We start from the raw sequence: 20,608 nt of genomic DNA on the forward strand, positions 1-20,608 counted from the left end.
CACTCAATCCCAAAAGGCTAAGATGACTCGGGTCCCTCAGCCTTGGGAGATCATTCCGACGATTTCCGCCTCCCGTTTTGGGGCCTGGGACAGGAAGATCAGAGCCAGAAATTCTCGTATTAACGGGACTTCGTATTGCTGAACAACTCCACACAAGTCAAATTATGGCATCCGCAACTGGAGATGAACACAGCGAGACGACCCGAGCTTCGGGTTAATATTGATGGGGAAAGGGAAAGCTTGACGGGCAGAGCTAGCTACCTTACTCCAGCGTGCTTATATCGGTCTCCTCCACCCGCCACATGTACCACATAAAGACGCTCCGGTACGGCGCGAACGGGCTCGCCATCTCGGCCATCTCCTTCTCGCTCATGTACTTCCACTTGCCGCCCTTGGCCTTCAGCTTAGCCACGTCGCGGCCGACGAACGCCGCCATGCCCCTCTGCACGCCAAGGTCGCCGAGCGAGAAGACGTCCATCCTCTTGAGCCCGAAGCAGGCGAACATCTCGACGGACCACAGCCCCAAACCGCGAACCGCAATGAGCTTGTCCCGGACCTCCTCGTAGGGCGCTTCCGCCAGCATCGTGGCCGTCAGCTCGCCGCTCGCGAACTTCTCGGCCAGCCCCTTGACGTATTCTGCCTTGCGCTGCGACAGGCCGGCGGTGCGCAGACGCTCAATGGAGGTAGGGGCTACTTCAGAAGGCTGGGGGAACTTCTTCTTGGGCTGCTCCTCCTCCCCGTTGGCTTCGTCGGTGAAGAGGGCAACGAACTTGTTCTTGATGGATCTAGCAGCGGCGCCGGAGACTTGCTGCGAGATGATGCCGCTGCAGAGGCTTTCGAAGGGGTCAATCTTCTCAGCCAGTCCTTCCGGCGAGAAGACGCGGCAGTAGTTCTTCTCAATCAGCGGCTTCATGCGGGGATCGACCTCGATGAGATGACGGCACGCCTCCTCCAGGATGTTGGCCGTCGTCGTCCGCTTCCCAGCGGCGGGAGCGTTAGCTGCCTTGGTTGGTGACGGTGCTTCGATGGGATCAGAGGCGAGCACCCGCGAGGTCTCGGGCGAGATAACCGGCGCGTTGGTCGTCTTCGGGTCTGCCAACCTGTTGACCGCCCTCGACCTGGGCTTCGCGGTGCCGTTGATCCTCTCCGCAATGATACCCACCGCGCTCGGCGTGGGCGTCATCGGGGGCGGCAGCACGGGGGTGACCGGAGCCGCGGCGGCCTTCGAGGCCCGCTTTCGCGGAGGGGTGACCGGGTCCGAGGACGGAGCTGCTGCATCCGTAGGTGCTGCTGCGGGTGTCTTCCTCTTGCGGCTCTGATTGGGCGGGGGCTTGACTGCAGGCGGCGGGAGCTTTATATCTGGCTGAGCGCTGAGCCGCGCCGAGCGTCGAGTCGCCATGGTTCGTGATGTCTTTGACCACAAGTATAACCCAGAGTGATTTTGTAAGGAGTTGGGATTTCTCGCGGTAAGTTGTAGACGGCCAGAGGTAAGGACCGAGTTGCGAGGTGAAGATATCAAAAGACCGGTTGCCCGTGCAAGTTGGCCAGAGTTCGGTAAGCAACGGGGCAGGCACAGCTTCATTCGAGGGCCATTGGCTTCAGCTCAAGAGATTGCGAGAGCGTGAGCACAGTATTCTTTCCACACTTCAACATCAGACGGCGACGCAGAACAGGCGATGTTGCGAAAAAAAACAGTTTGGTCTGCGGTAATGTCGTTGTCATTCACAGCAATGGAGATGGCGAACAGATTCAGCCGCTACGCCCTTGCTTTGTCATCCGAGGTATTGGGGTAAGAGCCAAGTGAGGTAGGTTACCGATGACAGCACTTGCCTTTGGAAGGTAAATCTGCCTGCCTCATTCGCTGACAGGCAGACGCTTGGCTTACTTAATCCCGTCCGATGGATGTCACGCGAGAATAGGTACAGAGCAGAAGTTTGTTCACAGTCGTTTTCTCAGCACGGATCTTGACGTGCCTTTTGTTCAGAGCCTCCGATATGGGTGGTGATATGATCTGGAAACACGCATATCGGCTCGCACTTTATCCGTATCGGGCGTTCCGATTTCCATCGTCCATCTACCAAGTAGAAGAAATTGCCGTTTCCGGGGAGGAACCTACATGATGAATTTTGGTACCAATAGAGGAGACCTTTTCCACATTTTCCACCATCGCGGACCTGTCGATGTATGTGGCATGTTGCTATATTTATTAAGGACGATGGATCGACGTCAATCGGCCGCGCCGGCTGTTGGGGACTACTTGCGGGGAGCGGTATCCGTATCCGCAGCCGGGTCCGCCGCTGACTGCAGGTCCTCTGGGTGTCGATACCAAGGAATTACGAACTTGCGTGGGGGAAAGGGTAGCCACTCCGCTCGTGTTCAAGTCCTGCAATGCATTGCAATGCGACCACACTGTCTGATATGATCCGGCTGGGTGATCAAATGATATCGAGTTTTGCCTCTCGTCTGGTTTCTTTCCCCTCACGGCTGTCGTTGTAACCTGGTGTGCAGCAGCAGCATGATTGACGACGGACGGAAATGTGGGGGAGGAGGAAGCCCCCGTTCGTCGTCATGCTCTCTGATGAAGGCGGATGACGACGACTTTTTGCATTCGCTTCAGCGTACGGATATCTGCTCCATCTTTCAACGGGGGCTCTGGAGGCCCGGGAACTACTGGAGAGCGATGGAGAAGCATTGTTCCTCCCGCTGTCTGTGTCCCAGAGTCCAGCCGCTAGCAATTGTTTGGTAGAGGGGGGGAGTCGTCAGGCCACGGCAGGAGATGACAGAGGTTTCTCCAGTTTTCTTCTTTTTTGGTGGTGACGCGAGTGATATGGGTGGCATTGTGGCGATCGCGTGCGTGTCGCGCGTGGGAAAGAGTGTGGGATTGGAGATTTTAATCATGATCCTTGACTGGCTGGTCAGTGTGATCTTCCTCCCCCTCTCGCTTCGTGTGGCTTTCGACTGCTTGCTTGGCTGGCTGCGCCCATTGCCAATGTGTTCCCCTTTTTTGATCGTCATGTTTTCTCTCTCTGAGACTGCCTAGAAATGAAATCTGGGCTGCAGCTTTGAGGGGTTCTCATTAGGTCATTAGCACACGCAGAAAGAGATAAATGTCTTGACCTCCCTTTACTCGCACCTTAGGTACAGTAGTGCGGCATGCACGAAGAGCTTGAACGGTGAAATGTGCCGTGCCACAAGCGACAAGCGAGTGGCCAAGGTAATGTTAAAAAGAACAGCAAGGCCAGGCATCGGGGAAGCGCTTCCTGCGATGGTATGTGGTGCCGTGACATCGGATATTGGAAGAAGCAAGGGTGGAGCTGATGCTCTGCGCCCAGGCCCAGGTATCGAATGCCACGGCGCCATTTGGGGAAGCTATGCCAGGGAAGACGGAGGAGAATTCTGTGCCGCTGTATTTATTCTTCATGCCGATTTTTTATATTGCGTAGCAACTTGAGTTGACCTGAGTGTCCCCTTGGACCCTGAAGATGGAGGGCGGACGGGCTGGTAGATGGCATGCGCTTTTCGAGCTTCGTCCTTCTTTCGATGCTGCGACGATCCAGATCCTTTGAGCTGGTCTGACCATGATGGACGATTCCATGGGCGTCTGTGATCTGTGGTGCTGAGGGGAGGGGGCGCGGACTCCCCTCGGCCGGGCCATTCTTTCTGTCTCCTTCTCCCGCGGCCCCCCCTGGAGAACACTGGGGTAGGCCTGCAAGTCTTTATCCTCTCCCGTCAGATAACCATTCCTTGGCGGGCGCTGAGGTGTCTTCAGCTGATTCTCGACCATTCGCCATTGGCGGCGAGGACGACGACGGGATCACACAACGATCCTGACGATTCCTTCAGGCTGACTGACTGATGGAACTGCTGTCGATGTCGCTTGTGGCTTTGAGCAACGCTGAGCGCTGGGTGGTTGATGCTGGAAAAGGGGATGAGGATGGGATGGGATGAGATATGGGCATGGAGCAAGGAAGCTTGGAACGGGGGGAGATCCAACAGGCGCAGCAGGCCAGCCCCAAGTTCCGATGTCGTTGATCCTGGCTTTTCGCGCTGTTGGCAGGACGGGATCAAATATGTCCTGCAAATTATCCCCAATGGCGAGCTGCACGCCTGGAAGCAGCAGAGCACCTCCCGAGGTCCCCCTCTGTCGCTGGGCGCGCGGAAGGAGGTACCGTGAGGTTCCGGCGCAGTCTCTCCTCTCTCCTGAGTCCAGAAGCGCTTGGCAACTGAGGCAATCTCGCCAACCGCTACCTCAAGCTCTGAATCGATACTTTGCGATACTTGTCAAGCCTGAATAAACTTTTCGGAGCATCACCATTGGCTGCGTCTTCGTATTCTCCCGCTCTACGAACCGCGGGCTGCAGCTTCTGTGCATCCGTTCAGAGGTAACTGAGGTACCTACCCTGGGCTGGGCTCGCTGCCAGCTTACCTTAGCAGCTTCCTTACTAAGGCTCCCGTACTTGGCAGAAGAGGTCCTTCAGTGACGGAGGGCATCTGTCCTATGCCTGTGACACCTGTAATCTGTGCTCTGTGCCTGCCTAGCTTCTGCGCATCCGTGCTTGCATGTACCTCCTCCCCCTCTGACTGGCCTGTCTCCTGCGCTTCACCCTCACCATCCCAAGCCTGCCTCGACCTTGCCTCTCGCCTTAGCCTATCCCATCCAAGCCTGCCACACCAAGGTCTGTCCTCCCGGTCGACCCTTTTTTTTTTCGGGGGGGCTCCTTTGGCGTGGCTCCTTTCCCAATTCCCTCCCCTTCCCGCTGGGCTTACCCGAACGTCCCTCGTTCTTGTTCTCGACAAAAACTCTGGCCGAAACCATAGCGCTTCTTCAAAGAACGCAAGGCGAAGACAAGAGGATCCCCGGTTGAAAGAGCAGACTCCCCAAACTCTCTTCTCACCAACAACGCGCGACGACAACCACACGTCCAAACACCGACAAACCGCGGAATACCCATCTCTTATCAATTCCAATCGAGATTCGACTTTCGCCCAGCACCACCACCAGCCTTGGCCCACCCCCTTCTGTGAGCCTGCTGTGCTGCCACGACTGCTATCTATCGGACGACACGAAACCGCCCAATCAACCACCTCCCTTGCCCGACTCGAACTTGATCGACTCGGACCTCGTTTTTTGGGGAGGCTCGTGTCACCCTTTTGCTCCGCGCGAACCTACATCACCGTCCGCCGAAGCCGCCGCTACCATCCGCGGTATACTTCGCCAATACCAAGGCCGTCTGCGACCACAACGACGACTTCGACGACACCAGTAACTCTTCGCACCTCGTCAAACCTCGACGAAGCTGCCATTTGGGACGCCTGCCGTGCCAAACAGATACACGACCTTTTTTTCTTTGTAAACATAGGTTTTTAGGGTGGTGTCCCAGGGCCACCCCCCATTTCTATAGGAGCCATGCTTCTCCCCAAAGGCGGTATCAACTGGAAGTCAGCCCAGGCCAGACTACCTCCCACGAGAGCGATATGGGCCATCGTCACCAAGACGCGCTTCCTTCTCCTGCTCGCCCTCACGGGCATGATTCTACTACTATGGCGCGGCATTCGCACGTCAGCTTCTGAGATGCAGAGGTATGTCTTTCGCGCCTTGGCAGTAAGCGCTTCGTCGGGTTGTGCGAAAAAAAAAAAATCGCCTGCTTCCGCGATGCGCTGCGCCGGAATTGTACCAGACGAAAGCCTGCTAACATATGATGCCCGCAAATAGCTTCTACTGCTGGGGCCCCGCGAAACCCCCCATGGAGATGTCGCTCAATGAGCAAGCTTCGTGGGCTGGCCACCTCCAGACCCCCGTCATCTTCAACCACCACGAGCCCCTGGAGATCAACCACACCTCCATTCAACACGTCGACCTCAACCCCATCAAGTCTACTCGCAAGGCCGTCAACAACGAGGAGCGCGTCCTGATCCTTACCCCTCTCAAGGACGCCGCCCCTTACCTGTCCAAATACTTCGAGCTGATTGCCGAGCTTACCTACCCCCACCACCTGATCGACCTCGCTTTCCTGGTCGGCGATTCCAAGGATGATACTCTCGCAGTCCTGGCCTCTGAACTGGATCGCATCCAGCGCCGCCCTGACAAGATCCCCTTCAACAGCGCTATGGTTGTCGAGAAGGACTTCGGCTTCGAGCTTAGCCAGAGCGTCGAGGAGCGCCACTCGTTCAAGGCTCAGGGTCCCCGAAGGAAGGCCATGGGTCGCGCCCGCAACTACCTCCTGTCCGCTGCCATGAAGCCAGAGCACTCCTGGATCTACTGGCGCGACGTCGACATCGTGGACAGCCCCAAGAAGATTCTTGAGGACTTCATTGCCCACGACACCGACATCCTTGTTCCCAGTCAGTATGCCCTAATGTTGCTGAGGAATGCATGCAGCTAACTCTGCGATAGACATTTGGTTCCACCGATACCGCGATGGCCGTGACATTGAGGGGCGCTTTGACTACAACTCTTGGGTTGAGTCTGACAAGGGTCGCAGACTATCGGCTTCCCTTGACAAGGATGTCGTCCTCGCTGAGGGTAAGAATCTTGAATCTATAAAGTTAGCACCAAGCTTACAATTACATAGGTTACAAGGAGTATGATACTGGCCGCAGATATATGGCCAAGGAGGGCGACTGGCGCAACAATAAGGATGAAGAGCTTGACCTCGATGGCATTGGCGGCGTGAACATTCTCGTGAAGGGAGATGTCCACAGATCAGGTTGGTCTTTACGCGTCTTTGACAACGACATTTGCTAATCAGCCCAGGAATCAACTTCCCATGCTACGCCTTCGAGAACCAGGCCGAGACGGAAGGATTTGCCAAGATGGCCAAGCGTGCCGGTTACCGAGTTGTCGGTCTGCCGAATTATGTCGTCTGGCATATCGATACTGAGGAGAAGCCTGGAAACGCATGATTCTAGCGTGATCTGCATTTTCAACGTTCTTCTCTTCGCATGTACGACTTATTTCTCTGACTAATCCGCGGAATGCGGGTGACGGAACACGGCGCTGTATGATCACGTAACGATACACACACACACGGTACTCAGGAGCTTTCCACGGAAAGTAGCATTTTTCGACGCCAGCCCAGAAGCTTGTTCAGGCTTTGGACGGCTGGTGGGAGGCACAGGTCTTGGTCAGATGCTCTGAATCCTCACATGTTCGACTTTCCGCTGCCCATATATCCAACTACCAAAAACACCCCATTCTCTCTCTCTCTCTCTCTTTGGCTCGACATGGATTCCTTGACACGGCCAGGAAATACGAAAAGAAATTCGAAGGAATCGATGAAGCGGCTTGGTGCACTTTTGGTCGGAGAAAAACAGGCGATACATACCGCATCGAAAGGGAGGTTGTTTCGCTGTAATAATAGACTTGGTTATATCACCTGCTAGCATAGGGCAGGGAGGGGAAGATCATGGTTATGCGTTCCCATTATAGGAAGGGAAAGAGTCCATTATACGGCCTCTGAATATTGGACCCGGGTGATGAAAGTGGCGTCGCAAATGGGAGGGAGGGGGGCCCGCTTGGTGAAAGTTTTCTCTATGAATGAAGTGTGATATCTAGGGTATGAGGAAACTCGGGAGTTCAAAGAGGCGTAATTTATACATTTTGTTTTGTCTCCAACTCGTTTCTTGATCAACTTGGCGGGAAGTGGCAGTGAAGCATGCGTAGTTATCGCTTATTGACTGAGTCTCTATCTGGTTATGTCCGTCTTTGCGTGTGACCGATGGAGCGGTGAAAGCCCACTCTGAACTACACACGATCTTGCTCGTGGAGGCGTACCTAGATAACATTACGGAGAGGTTTGGTCCTCTGATCAGAGAGCCACAACTTCCCTTCTCGCAAATTTGGAAATGTGCAGGTGTGTATATATAGACGTAACATTTCGGTGTTTGATTTTCCTTCTGTCAAATCAACTCTGCCCTCTTCGATATGCGTTCAGACTTGCCATCTATTTACTGGAAGTGTTCACCTCCAGATTTCGTTGCGTTGGGCTGGCATGTGACTTTATCTCTTTTGTGACAGAAGGCTCATACGACTGCGTATTCGGGCTTCTAAACAGGTGGGTAGACATGGCGACGGAGGACGAGGGAGCCTTCGGTTTGTTTGGACTCTTGACGTAGGCACACCTCGTTTTTGGCGGATGGTATGAGGCGTAGAGGCAAACATGCTGCCCAGCAGTCGACAAATATGGTCGCGATCATATTGAAGAAAATAAAATTCGTGGTGCAGAGCCGAAGTCTTTTAACGCCGTAGAAGCTTGACTGAGGAGCATCAAACAGCAATGACAGGACAGGTTGACGAACGATCTGCAAAGGCCAGAGTCCTCCTGGCCGTTGGCCGTGAAGCTGATTGCAAGCTGCGGGTGGGTTGTCTTGATGCTCGTGGATTTGTTGTATCTGTATAAATACACCAGAGAAGCAGAGATACTGAAAAGAAAAACATACAATACCTTGCGCTTTTTACCCGTGATTGGCATCTAAGCGATGATCTCAAAGCAGTGCCGGCAGTGTTATCTGTCGAGAGCGTGAAGAGATTCCATGACGAAGACTACAAACCCTGGACATGCATCCTCTTGTATTATGGTCTATATACACATCAGAAAATGAGGAACAGGGGGGAAGGCTGGAGGTTACGTCTGTCGATTGACATGAAATTATAGAATTTGAGGAGGACCTGGCACTTCCTTGGTTGAGGCAGTCGAAGAAGCGGGAAAATAACGAAACCAGCATTGCTAGCTTCGGTTCACATGAAAACACAAGTTCTAAAAAGGTGAGTATGGCGGTGGTACGTATATGAATCCTAACTGGCACGTATAGTGCCAGGCACATCTATTCAAGAGCCTTTTCTTTTAAAAGGCACATACGGGAAGCAATGATCCGGGCTGGAGACCAACAGGGAATGACGAACCCACTCGCTATCGAGTGATCTATCTAGCGATATGTCTCCCTCTTGATGATAGGACAACACAAAGATTACTACAGAGACCTCTCGAGCCTACAGACAAGTCATTCACGATAATTAATCATCGTGGTTGAATACTTCAGGGACGAGGACCATGGGAGATGATGAGAAAGAGACGTTCTGAGTGAGATCGGGGCGAGAGAGGATGATGTGCGGAGAAGAGCGCGGCCCAAAGTTAGCTTAGTTTCTGAACCGGAGTCGCAGTCGAGTACCACCGCAGTATTTGGATCGCTACTCTTCACTTGCAACGATTGCTGATGAAGAATGTTGTATGATTTCTGCTATTTATGCGGAAAGCAGTGAGAAGGACGTTGTCCTAGCCCCCGCTAACTATAAATGACCTCGTGAAAAGGTCTCGTGGTGGGACGATGATTGTCATCGTGAATCATTTAACACGCTATATTGATCAAAATTTTCGGAATCACGAGACGTTGCCCGCCATCAGAGTGTCTGTGATGGATCACCCAGTCGACCAGTAACTATGGAAATTGAGGGAGATATTCGTCGTAGCTCCCTTCCAGAAGGTGTTCAACCTTGTCTCTTCTTGCGGAATATGCAGGAGTTGCGAGACGACGACGAAGAGTAAGTTTCAACATATGAAAGAACTTATGAGGGACTTAAGATACTACTCTCTATGCTAAGTCATAGATAAGGGTCAGTAACAATTGCTGATTTTAGAGGACAAAGTTGCCAAGAAAGACATGGTTTGACTGAAAGTAGCATCTAACGGGCTTTCCAGTATACATGAATATCTTGTAGGAGAGATGATATAAGTTCTTGAAACCTACTTTAGAGACTTAGAGGGGCGTAGATTCAGACTGTCCAGCTTGTAAAGAGGCCTGTAAAGGCGTATTCCTCAAGGATTTTACGCCTAGATGTTTGTGTTGATACTTCGTACGGCAATACGACAGGCCACCGAACTCTCAACCGGCTGAATGGCCATTTTTACTTTGGAGAGCTGTATGAATCAGGAAAAGCGATTTTATGACAACCTTTGGCCGCACACATGAAGAGGCAATACGATGTGATACGCTGATGACGATGGACGGTGATGGACGCGGACTTGAATGTGCGCTGCCCAGTAGCACAGCGGCGGTCAGGACCTATCATGATAAGATCCTCAAAGCAGGGAGTCCTTTTGAGTCACGCAATGCTACCCAAGAAGCTACCCTAAAGGATTCCGGCACATTTTAGTTTTGGAAACTTTTCATCATCTTGGAAGCTTGTCGTTATACATGTCATATATTCCATGGTATATGTAATGTGGGCGATGATGTTACCTGAAGTAAGTGTACTAGATATTGCGATACATAGAGTAACTTATTCGGGTTCATTGATGGTATGTCCAAAAAGCTCTGTTAAGGATACCCTTGTTGTGCATGGTATCCTTCAGGAGCTGAACCCGCAGCCGCCTAACTTCGTACCTGAATCTATTGACAACGAATTTTTAGCAAAGAGCCTCATTTCGTACCTTCAAACTTGGTTTCATGCTACTTTCTCTTTCGGTGTCTGGAAACCGCAAATGACCCTTCGTTCGAGCTCACTCTACTCCAGTTGATGGACCTCAGGCTCAATACATATATATATATATATATCACTCAAGGGTCTATGATATGAGACTCAAACCCACCCAAAAATGTGTGTGTGTGTGTGTGTGTGATCAAATAACACCCAGTCTTCTGCGCGGAAACGAACGTTTCGATGATTTTGTTCGCTGTCCACAGTGCATCCCGTCTGCTCGTAGGTTCAGGGTCGTGGATGGTGTTCATATACATCTCCTGCTTATCCCATCATATTCAGTGAACCGAACGACGACCGTGGACGAGAAAGACTAAACCAGATAAGAGATGTGTCAAGTGAACGCCTGCGCCGATGAGATTCTCAGTTCACGCTCGTTTGTGATGCTAACTTGCACACAACCATAAAAATAATGGATACGTATATAAGAATGGTTTCCTCACCCTACTGAGGACGTACGCCGGCGTAATGTGTTTCGTGTCGATTTCGATGGTATTCCTATAACAAACTCTGGAAATTTCGACCCGAGAATTTTAGGTATAGGGAATGATCATGAGTTGGAAACTGATTGCTAGCTGTTTCGTCCATGGACATCTTCGCCATGGGCCTTTCTTTCACTATTCTGTTGGGATAATTTGAAGACGGTGCCACATGAGCAGAGTTGACATCAGCAGAATAGACACCATCGATACTCAAGCAACAGCAATCTGCAGACAAGTCCTGCATGTTAATACTGGAAGACTTTCGTGTTCACCATGAATATTGGCACTTTCTGGATCATGAAGACCACAGACACACAGTTGGGCCTTCCCTCTATATCTCCCACAATCTCCCCCAAAAGACTCTACGCAAGCCACGCATCCCCCTTCAAAACCTCGCTCCAAACCTGCCCCTCCGCCCTCGTGAACCCCCGCGCCTCCTCCACATCCGCCGCGCCAAAGTTGCGCCCGTAAAGGTGCGGGAAGCACCCGCCGCCCGACGGCAGATCGTCCCACTGGATTCCCTTCTCCAGGGACGCGTAGGGCAGCTTTAGCAGGTAAAGCGTCGTGACCGACGAGAAGAAGCGGTCGGCTGTTCCGAGAACCTTTTTTGTGTCAGTGTTTGATTGTTTTCTTATCATCGCTCTCTTCTTCTTGTGTGTAAGATGCCAGAATGTGAGTTGAAATCAAGGGCAAGGGGGAAAGATAGTACCTGTTCGGCGGTGCTCAGATGGATGAAGCCGTCGTTGCGGTCGAGGTCGGAGAGGGGGTACTCCTCCGGGAGCGGGGACGGCGGCGCCTCGGGGACGATTTTGTAGAGGTACTTTGGAAGAGTGGACGGGGCGGGCATCTTCGCGTTGGTTTACGGTGTGCCAGAAGGGAAAAGGACAGATGTGACTTTTGAAGAGAGGAAGCGGTAGGAAATGGCGTCGAGTGGTGAATGCCGGTGGGAGTTGAGATGCGTGATTGTGAGAGGTTTGCGTGCCCGCCTCTCACCTCATCCGCAACCCCACTTTCTCAGACATGAGTTGCATATGGCGCCTTCCGTGCGAGCATCCGCAGTTGACTGGTGAGATCACACATGTCACGGTACAGGCGAGGAAGCATTTCATCAACGCTTTTTTGGATTCTTACAGGGACGTTTTTTGGTCCATGTCCTATCATTGATTCCTCCCCATCACTCCCCGTTTCAACCCCGCGCCAATGGCCACCATGAAGGCCCCTTGAGACTACTGAACCTTCCGCCATAACCGCCGATAGTTCATAAAAAACCTCCCCACAAGCAGACAGATAACTCTTCGACTTTTTTTACTTCTTCTCCTAAGTCTCCGAGGGATGGTGAGCTCTGTCAACTAGACCGCAGGATGTAGTCAAATTAGATCGAGAATATTGCGGTACCGTTGTTGAGGCGGCCTCCCCCATTATCTCTCTTTCGCTGTGTCCATAAGACTTGCAATCTCTTGCGCCTGTGTTGTCTGTTGTGTTGAAGCGCCGCCTCGTTTTTCAAACCCATCCCTAAGCGCCACCCTTCTACCTCAATGCCGTGATAGCTTCTGCTTAGATTTCAGGTCCGCGCTTTTCTGTAGCTTTTTCAAACGCGTTGGTAGAACAAGAGGTAGGCAACCTTGTTGTCCTTGATGTTGTCCTTGGCCGGCTTCCCCTTGGGCACGGTCGAGCCGTTGCCATTCGCGACAGCGCTCCACTTCTTGTCGCCCTTATCTCCGCCCTTCGCTGAGGCGGTAACCTCCTTCCAACCATCGCCCTCATCTTCGTCTGCCATGGCACCGAATCGGTTCGTGGATGCATCCCGTGAAGACGCTCCTGGACGAGAGCTATCCTTAGCCTCTTCCTCCGCACCAGCTTCAGCTACGTCTTCGCTACGGACGCGACGGATGACAGTATCGTCTAGTCGGATCCATTCATTTTCGTCTTGCCGTCTGACATCGACCGTGTAGTGACCACCGTTGGCCTGCTTGCCATGGTGGTAGACAACACCAGTAAGTCTGTACTTCGGCATGCCCGCTCCCTCGGCGACGAGCGCATTGCGGCGTCTCTTCGACAGAACTTCTGCGGGAAGCTGCAAGTCGAGCGGGTAGCCGACCTTCTTGCCGATCTTGGTGGTTCCCTCCGTGTCGAACTTGAAGCGCTTGAGGTGGAGAATGAGAATTGGTGGTAGGGTCTCGATCAAGGTTTGCTTTGTCATGGGCGCGGCGTCGCCCTGGAGCCTTTCAGGGAGTGTCAAGCCCTTGATAGCATCCACGACGTTGTTGATATACGGCGCGCCAATGTCCAGCTGCAAAGACTGGAACGGCTCCGTGGTTACCGAATCCTTGACACCAGGACGACGGAGCTCTGATCGATACTGTCCGCTGAACAGCCGAGTGATAGGTGTGGTCTGGCTGCCTCCGGAAGAGCGCGTCTCAACGGCCCGCTGTCTAGAACCGACCTCAAACCAACCGTCCACGCCATCTTGAGACTCAGCGACGCTCGCTGCTGAAGATGTAGGACGTACTTCAGGGGCACCGTTCGCTGTTCCGCTCGACATCACCTGCGCACACTCCTCGTCGATCGCGTTCAAAATCAGACCGAGGAATTCCTGGGCATCCTGCTGATGTCCTCGCTGCTCAAGAATTAGACGTGAAGATGCAACAGGCTATAGGGCGACCACATACTCTCATGCTGGCAAAGGCTGGAAGGGGCTGAATGGCCTTGTAAACGAACTCCGGAATGAACGAGTCGCCGTATTGCTCCAATTGCTCATTTTTGAGCTTCTTGCGAAGCTTTTCGACAGAATCTGTCGAATCGATGACGCGGAACTCCCTCATAAACATGATCCTGGCAGCATGTCAGCTAAGAAAGTTTGGCAAGCGATTGAGGCCAAGACTCACATGGCGTCGATTACGGGCGTGTCACTCTTGAATTTGTGAACAGCCCTTTTGCTGACTTGATCGAGGAAATCATAGAATGGTATGCAGAAAAGAAGAACTTGCAAAACCTACGACTGTCAGCAAAGAGGCCATGTCGACGGTGTCAGTACCCACTGAATTCATGTAACACATATTTCCAGTGTTAATCAGGCCTCTCGGCTCGATGAACTGGACCTTGGAAAGACTGCCCACGCGGAAGTCCTGGATAGCAGCAGCCAGCGAGTTTGCATTTCCAGCAGAAAAGGTGGACGCCGCACCGTTGACGGTTTCACCTCCGTTGGTGCTCGCTCCATTAGCCGGTGCTGAGGTGGACGGACCGTTGGCATTGGGCTGTGCTTTAGGGGCAGCTGCTGCGGCAGCAGAGAAAAGACCGCTCCAAGTCTTAGGGGCCGCCTTGGCTGGTGCCGCGGGTTGGGCTTCAGCCTTCTGCTCGGAGTCAGCGGCCGCTGCCGCTGCCGACTCCTCCGCAGGCTTCTCCTGGGCAGCAGACTTAGCCTCCTCCGGCTTGGCAGTGCTCGCGGGCTTCGCCTCCTTTGGGCTATTCTTCGGAATGACTGGCACGACAGGAACGACTGGGACAGCAGGCCGAGAAGTGTTGGAGCTGCTGGTCGTGGGCCTCGCGTTCTCCTTTGAGATGGCCTTGGGGCTGCCATCGATTAAGACTGCGGTCGTGGACCTGTCGCTCTCCTTAGGAGCTTCAGATGCCGCTGACTCTGCCCTTAGGGTAACACTTTCGGTCTCGGCGTCCGTGGAGTTATCAAGGGGCGCCTTCTTAGGTGTCGAACCCGTGACATCAACATCGGTGGCCGCGTCCGCAGCATCTTCCTTCGTAGCTTGATTCAGTTCCGCTTGATCCACGCTGCTCTGTGCCATGAGCTGAAGCGTGACGTTTTTCGCGCTTGAGCTCATCAACCTTCTTCGTCGTCTTGATTTCGGGGCTCTCTTGGGGAAGGGCCCTTGAGAGGAAGGCGTCCAGGGCAACTATGGCTCGTCAGCAAAGAAGTACAAGGCGATTGCTCCGAGAATACTTACAGGTGCACGGAAATGTTCGGCCGGTTTGGGAAGCTCCGGGCTCTGGGGGGTCTGAGGAGTCAGAGGAGTCTGGGGAGCAGGCGCCGCGGGTTGAAAGGACTCAGCCACTGGCTTGAAGGGCTCGGCCACGGGCTTGAAAGGCTCAGCAATAGGCTTGAAGGGTTCGGCCGCGGGTTGGAAAGGCTCAGCAACTGGTGTCAACACTGGAGGCTCTGGAGTCTGGTGAATAGAGTGAGGCTGAGGGGGCGGAGGCGATTGAACAGGCATGGCGGCAGAAATGGGAGGCGGCTGGTAGGGATTCGAAAGAGCAGGTGACGGCTGAGACGGTTGAGAGTACGGCTGGGGAACGCTGACGCCGGCCATGGGGACATACTGCTGCGGCATTGCCCGTGGTGACTGGACATATTGCTGCGGTTGTTGGTAATGCATGTAGCCAGACGGCATGCCGCCATTCTGGTACTGGTACGGCAGCTGGTGGTAGTATGGTGCGGCGGCGTAAGGGTTCATGTAGTTGGTATGATGCATCGGCATGTGCTGATACTGCTGGTATTGCGCATACGATGGCTGTTGTTGCATCCTCCGTCCTCTGCCCCCTCCAGGCCCGCCGCCCATGTCGATACCGCCGCCAGCTCCCGGCCCACCACCCCCCGGCATGGCTTGCCCAGCCGGCAGATGACGATTGTTCATCCTGCCGGCTTGGGAGTTGTGTGTTTGCAGTGATCGTCCACGGCTGGAACTATCACTGCCCGTTGGATCTGCGGCTTTCTTGGAAGCGGTTGTCGGCGCGGTCGCAGTGGAGGCGTCGACAGCTTCGGCGGAGTTCGACGTTCGTTGTGCTTCGATGAAAGGCGCGGTTCCTTCGCGTCGGGTGCGCGATGACAGTGGCAGAGAACCGGCAAACTCTGGAGTGTCGTGTGTCGCCTCCTCTTTTCGGTTTGACGTTCTCGAAGCCGGAAAAGTACACAGGTGCCCTGACTCAAAAGTGGATCAGGACCGAGATGTCGCTTGAGCAAGCACAATATGCGCTGCGGAGGAGGAAGCCGCGAAGGAAGGCGGTCGCAGTAAATCAGCAACGACCGGAGCAGCGCAGCTTCAATGCAGCTACGCAGTCGCTTCCAGTTTGGTGATGACAAAAAATTACGCCGCGCGCAGGAGAGGAAGGTTGACCTGGAGCTAGCGGCCTGCGGGCTCCGGGCTTTGTTGGCGCAATGCGATTATTGCCTGAGCCGAAAGCCTCGTGCACTGATCACAGAATGATCCCCGCACATTGACCTCACGCCTCATCTTCCGTAATTTGCCCGAAATCGGCCCCACTTTGGAGAGTTCAGCCGGTGAGCTGGGAGCTAGGGTAGGGTCCGGAGGGGGAGCTTAGAGACGAGCTTGGTCAAGCTAGTCTGTACCTATGTGAAGGTGGCCTGGTGACACTGCTGACTGATTTACGAGTCCTTGTTAATTCGTCTTGACGTTACTGTCTATCCTATACTTGCTGTATCGCGGGAGGTCTATCAATAATCCAAACACCGGAGGCGACAATGATAAAACAGCGCTGGGGTCTCATTCATCCCTGAAAACCCACCGTCCACCTCCTCTCATCGCTTCCCGGTATCTTTCTTGAATCATTTGCTTTTCTCGCTTTTCAAACTCTGCCTTCTCGGCCTGTACCTCCTGAGTGTTGGGAAAGTCCACGTTCCAAAATCCTTCAGGAGACGCTCGCCGAGCATACCGATGACGATGCTTGCCCAACTCATTGGCTAGCTGCCATGTCTTGGCTTCCACCCAGAGATTTTCCTTCTCCGGCTTCGACATTCCCCAGACGGTACTGATCCTGTCTCCCAGAAAGTCTTCAAACAGTTTATTGTCTGATGCTGCGGTGCGATCGGCGCTGTTCTTCTGGGCGAGAGCCATTGCCCGAAAGTGCGGCCCGCAGCAATTCATGTCGGTGCAGCCTGGCAAGCAAGACCTGTCATTGCCCCTGACCACCTCCGAGTATGCGTAATCAGCGCCGCCGTTGAATTTTGGATTGATTTTAAAGTCGCCCATGCGCAGATCGGCTACGGGTTTGGACCGAAGACCTGTCTTCGACGACGTCAGCGGAGTCTCAACTGTGGCTCGGTTCTTAGACGAACCACGCGTTGGACTTGGTTCTGCGGCGTCTTCGGTGCTCTTCCGACTGAAAGCGCTCCCTTTTGGCTTGTCTCGTCGCTCTTTGTTGAAAGGCAACTGCCTCCGGTCAGGAAAACGAAGGCCATCGTCATCCTCTGGATCATTGCCACGAAGTCGAGGCGCCGACCGCGTTATGGTTGGCGTCTCTTCTGATGGCGCTGTATTTAGGAGGGTACTCAAACGACCGGCGGGCTGTGGCGTGCGAAAATTCCCACCTGCTGGCTCTTCGCGACCAGTCTTTTTGTAAGTAAGGCCGTCCTCGGCAAGGCTTCTTAGGCCTTGAGCGAGTCCTTTCCTGGTGGGGTTCTCAACAGCCTTCTTCTCTTGCGGATGCACGGGCATCACATTAGGGTTGACTGGCGTTAAGACCGCAAAGTTCTGAAGAGGTTTTGCAGCCGGCGTGCTGATGTTATCCGGCCTGACGGTGACCGAGTTGAAGCTCTTATCTCGCTCGAGATCCGCATGTCTCTTTCTCCTCGGCGTTGTGACCCTCGGTCCAAGTTCGTCCAAATCCATACTTTCCTGGATCTGGGTGGAAGGCAAGCTGTTAGAAAGCCCGGAACTTTCGATTTTGATTCTGGTCCGTGTGGTTTGATCAGTGACCTGGTCGTCCGCACGCTTTCTCTTCCCAACTGAGCGCTCCGAGACAAAAATAGGGCCATCGGAAGAGGGCTCGGACTTGACGAAAACCTCTGTCGTGACATTGACGTTTTGCCTCAAGGGAGGAAGAGTCTGCTCATCGGCGTCTTTACCGCTCTCTGTCGTGTCTCTATCACTCGTGTGTCCTGAGGGTAGATTTCCTTCGTCTCGAGGTGGATCTGCTGGAAGATCAGGCTGTGCAGCTAGCTGAGGTTCCGCGATTCCATTTGCTTGATCAGGTTCCACACCAGGATCTGCGGTGAAGCTTGGGGTTGCAGCCGCACGAGGCCTGCTAGGCTCCGATGCGGATTCAAATGCAGGCGTAGGGTCGATTGACTGTCCATGCCTGTCCTCGATTCTTTTGATCTTCGCCTCCAAGGATGTTGAGTATTCGCCCCATTGCTTAATCAGGTCCTTCTGCTTCTGGTACTCTGCCTTCAACAGCTTGAAGTTCTTGTTTAAGGCGTTGTACCTCCTGAGGACTTTGTGGCTCTCGTGTATAACCCGCTCCACGTCATTTTCCTTATCGAATGATTCATTGGGTGGAGGATCTGTGTTTGTAGCTTTGTCCTGTACAGAAATGCTGAGGCGAGGTGTATCTCTTGGCGATTCGGTGTCGCGGTTCTGATGGTGGAATCGCAGCAATTTGTTTCTGAGCGACGAGTTTTCCTGCTCCACCCGATCGATGTATTCAGCGCGAGACCTCAAAATTTCCAGCTCTTCCCGCAACGACTCGTTCCGCTCCAAGTCTTTCTGTTTCCTCTTTTCAAGCTCTGCCGTGCGTGGTCAGCGGTCGTTGCCGGCCATTACGTCAGGGTTGTTGACATACCAGTGTCAAGCGCCTTGCCAATCGACCCGCGCAATGCATTGAATGCCTCTTGCACCGCAGCTCGACTCTCCGGTGAGAAGCTATCCATGATTTCCAGATGACCTCCGTCGTTTAAGCATACAGGATGTTATTGACGGCTGGGCGGGGGCTGATGATGCTCAACGGGGCTTCGCGTCTCGTTCACGCGATGTGCAGGGAAGGCGCGTCAAGGTGGCGCCCAGTCACGTGCTTAGTCATGATCCAGGGATGCTAGACAGGAAAGAGCACCTAGGCTTTCAGAAAACTGTAGCAGCCTCGATACCAAGTATTCTGCCACTGAGAAATATCGTCATTCTCAACAAGCCAGCTCTCGATTACAACGGTGGCTCTTCACAAGATCCGTTTCCAAGAATCTGTACACGACGTCCCCGTCGCCTCTCATATGCCTCTGACAGCATCGGAGCCACTTCCGCAGTGAGGAGAGCTGGGCGGGGCGTGTTTATTGATTGAGCAGGCCTGCGACATCAATTGGTACGGTTGGCCTTGCTCGTCACCTCCAGTGGGCCTACAGAACGCGGCCACTCCGAAAGATAACGCGAAGGTCGGCGCCAGGGCCGACATCGAGGACAAGCTCCTTGGTGGGCCAAGCCCCCCGACGGGAACACCTTTCCCCACGGGCCACGGTCTTCCGGCCCGGCAGCTGGTCAACATTGAATCCCCCCGGTGAATGATCGTCATGGTACGACATCGCTAGTAGGGCCAGGCACGCCTTACCAGTACCGCATGCTATCAAGAAAATGCGCTCTCTCGGTAGCTGGCACAGTCGGCCCCTGGCGCACCAAGAGGGACGAAACTGTGATGGCCTCGATTCTGGAACTGCTTCGTTCAGCAATCAGCTCGTTAATGACTAGATCATTGCTGCGTCAGGTGCGGCAGTTCGGACAATCAAACACGGCGACGGCCCCGAACATCCTCACGAGATGTGGACAGATCCCATTTGGGAGGAATGCCCGCCAGAGGCTAGACAAGGGTCTGTTTCTGCCTCCCGGTTCGTTTTAGCCGGGCAATTCGTGCCGCCTTCGCGGAGGACCCTCTTCGATTCCTTCCTCGAAGGATCCTACACTCAATCATCATTCGTCGCCAAGCCAAGCTTCCAGAAGAATTCTACACACGTGGCGGGCAAGTTTTCCCGACCAAGCCGATTGGCATCCAAGAGCTTCACCTCTGCGATGACATCGTTGTGGGATTTGGACTTGTTTTTCCCATCAAGACCAGATGGTCGACGCGATGCGTGTCTGCAACATGTTCGCCTGGAGGAAGTCAGGGTTGCATTCCTAGCGAACCAATACCAATGCGCGCAGTCGCTCTTACTTGTTGTTTCTTGCATTTCTCAAAAGCCCGCGGCCTGCGGCCTCTCATGCACAATGATTGCGGCGGTATGTGGTTACATGCCGTTCTAGTGCGCCTTGGGCTGCTGCACCTGCGGCCAGAAAGTGGCCACTTGCCCGGCATGTTCTCCATCCATCAGAGAATCCAGACCACACATCTTGTTCGTCTGCGAGTGCGATATCATCGGATATCTCCAGCCTCGCTCTCGCAAACCATTCAGGGCAGGTCAGCAACTTTAATTTTGTCGGGGACGACTCGTGCACGCATGAAATGAATCCACGGGAAGATTGAACAGAAGCAAATCAGTGGTTGACGATGTCTTCGCCCGTTTACTTTGCAGATATGAGGCGCAATGCACCTTGCCCCTGCATGGTCGTTGCGTAATTCCTGGCAAGCGAGACCAAGGAACATTCGATCGAAGATGGCTGTCGACCAACGGTTGCCGCAATTTACTGGCTACGAAACAATTGAAAGGAAACAGGCCAACCTCCCCTGGGCCAGGACTTGTTTCCAGATGCTTATGCATGCGCAGCGCAGCGTACATACTGTACTGTACGGAGAGATGGCCGTTTGAGGGTATGGCCGGGTTCATCCGGTGTGGTCGACTGCTAAGCTTACCACCAACCTGAAATGGAAGAGTGGCCGAGATTGAGCACGGCAGATCTGGCTGGGTCGGAAAGTGCATCTCGATGGAACG

The 20,608-nt window shown here is 53.7% G+C and overlaps 5 protein-coding genes across 5 annotated transcripts; 1 reads left to right on the plus strand and 4 right to left on the minus strand.

The window, feature by feature from the left end:
• Nucleotides 1–262: 262 nt before the first annotated feature.
• On the minus strand, nt 263–1,399 carry MAG1 (DNA-3-methyladenine glycosylase; the record flags this gene model as incomplete). The annotated part of the gene is made up of 1 exon (XM_036645484.1): nt 263–1,399. The coding sequence occupies one exon, from the start codon at nt 1,397–1,399 to the stop codon at nt 263–265; it is 1,137 nt and encodes a 378-aa protein (XP_036489646.1).
• A 4,008-nt stretch (nt 1,400–5,407) lies between these two features.
• Nucleotides 5,408–6,903, plus strand: ANP1-0 (Mannan polymerase II complex ANP1 subunit; the record flags this gene model as incomplete). Its single annotated transcript, XM_036645485.1, has 5 exons — nt 5,408–5,580; nt 5,714–6,342; nt 6,395–6,523; nt 6,573–6,707; nt 6,755–6,903. 5 exons carry the CDS (start codon nt 5,408–5,410, stop codon nt 6,901–6,903), a joined length of 1,215 nt encoding a protein of 404 aa, XP_036489654.1.
• A 4,415-nt stretch (nt 6,904–11,318) lies between these two features.
• On the minus strand, nt 11,319–11,803 carry CGCS363_v013637 (uncharacterized protein; the record flags this gene model as incomplete). The annotated part of the gene is made up of 2 exons (XM_036645486.1): nt 11,319–11,558; nt 11,666–11,803. The coding sequence occupies 2 exons, from the start codon at nt 11,801–11,803 to the stop codon at nt 11,319–11,321; spliced, it is 378 nt and encodes a 125-aa protein (XP_036489653.1).
• A 741-nt stretch (nt 11,804–12,544) lies between these two features.
• ubp3 (putative ubiquitin carboxyl-terminal hydrolase 3) lies at nt 12,545–15,566 on the minus strand (the record flags this gene model as incomplete). Its single annotated transcript, XM_036645487.1, has 5 exons — nt 12,545–13,573; nt 13,626–13,788; nt 13,842–13,948; nt 13,995–14,861; nt 14,913–15,566. 5 exons carry the CDS (start codon nt 15,564–15,566, stop codon nt 12,545–12,547), a joined length of 2,820 nt encoding a protein of 939 aa, XP_036489645.1.
• A 900-nt stretch (nt 15,567–16,466) lies between these two features.
• Nucleotides 16,467–18,631, minus strand: CGCS363_v013639 (uncharacterized protein; the record flags this gene model as incomplete). The annotated part of the gene is made up of 2 exons (XM_036645488.1): nt 16,467–18,487; nt 18,544–18,631. The coding sequence occupies 2 exons, from the start codon at nt 18,629–18,631 to the stop codon at nt 16,467–16,469; spliced, it is 2,109 nt and encodes a 702-aa protein (XP_036489644.1).
• Between the last annotated feature and the right edge of the window lie 1,977 nt (nt 18,632–20,608).

This window comes from Colletotrichum siamense (genome assembly GCF_013390195.1).
Source record: "Colletotrichum siamense strain Cg363 chromosome Unknown KSG_Cg363_contig09, whole genome shotgun sequence".
NCBI classification, from domain to species: Eukaryota; Fungi; Ascomycota; class Sordariomycetes; order Glomerellales; family Glomerellaceae; genus Colletotrichum; species Colletotrichum siamense.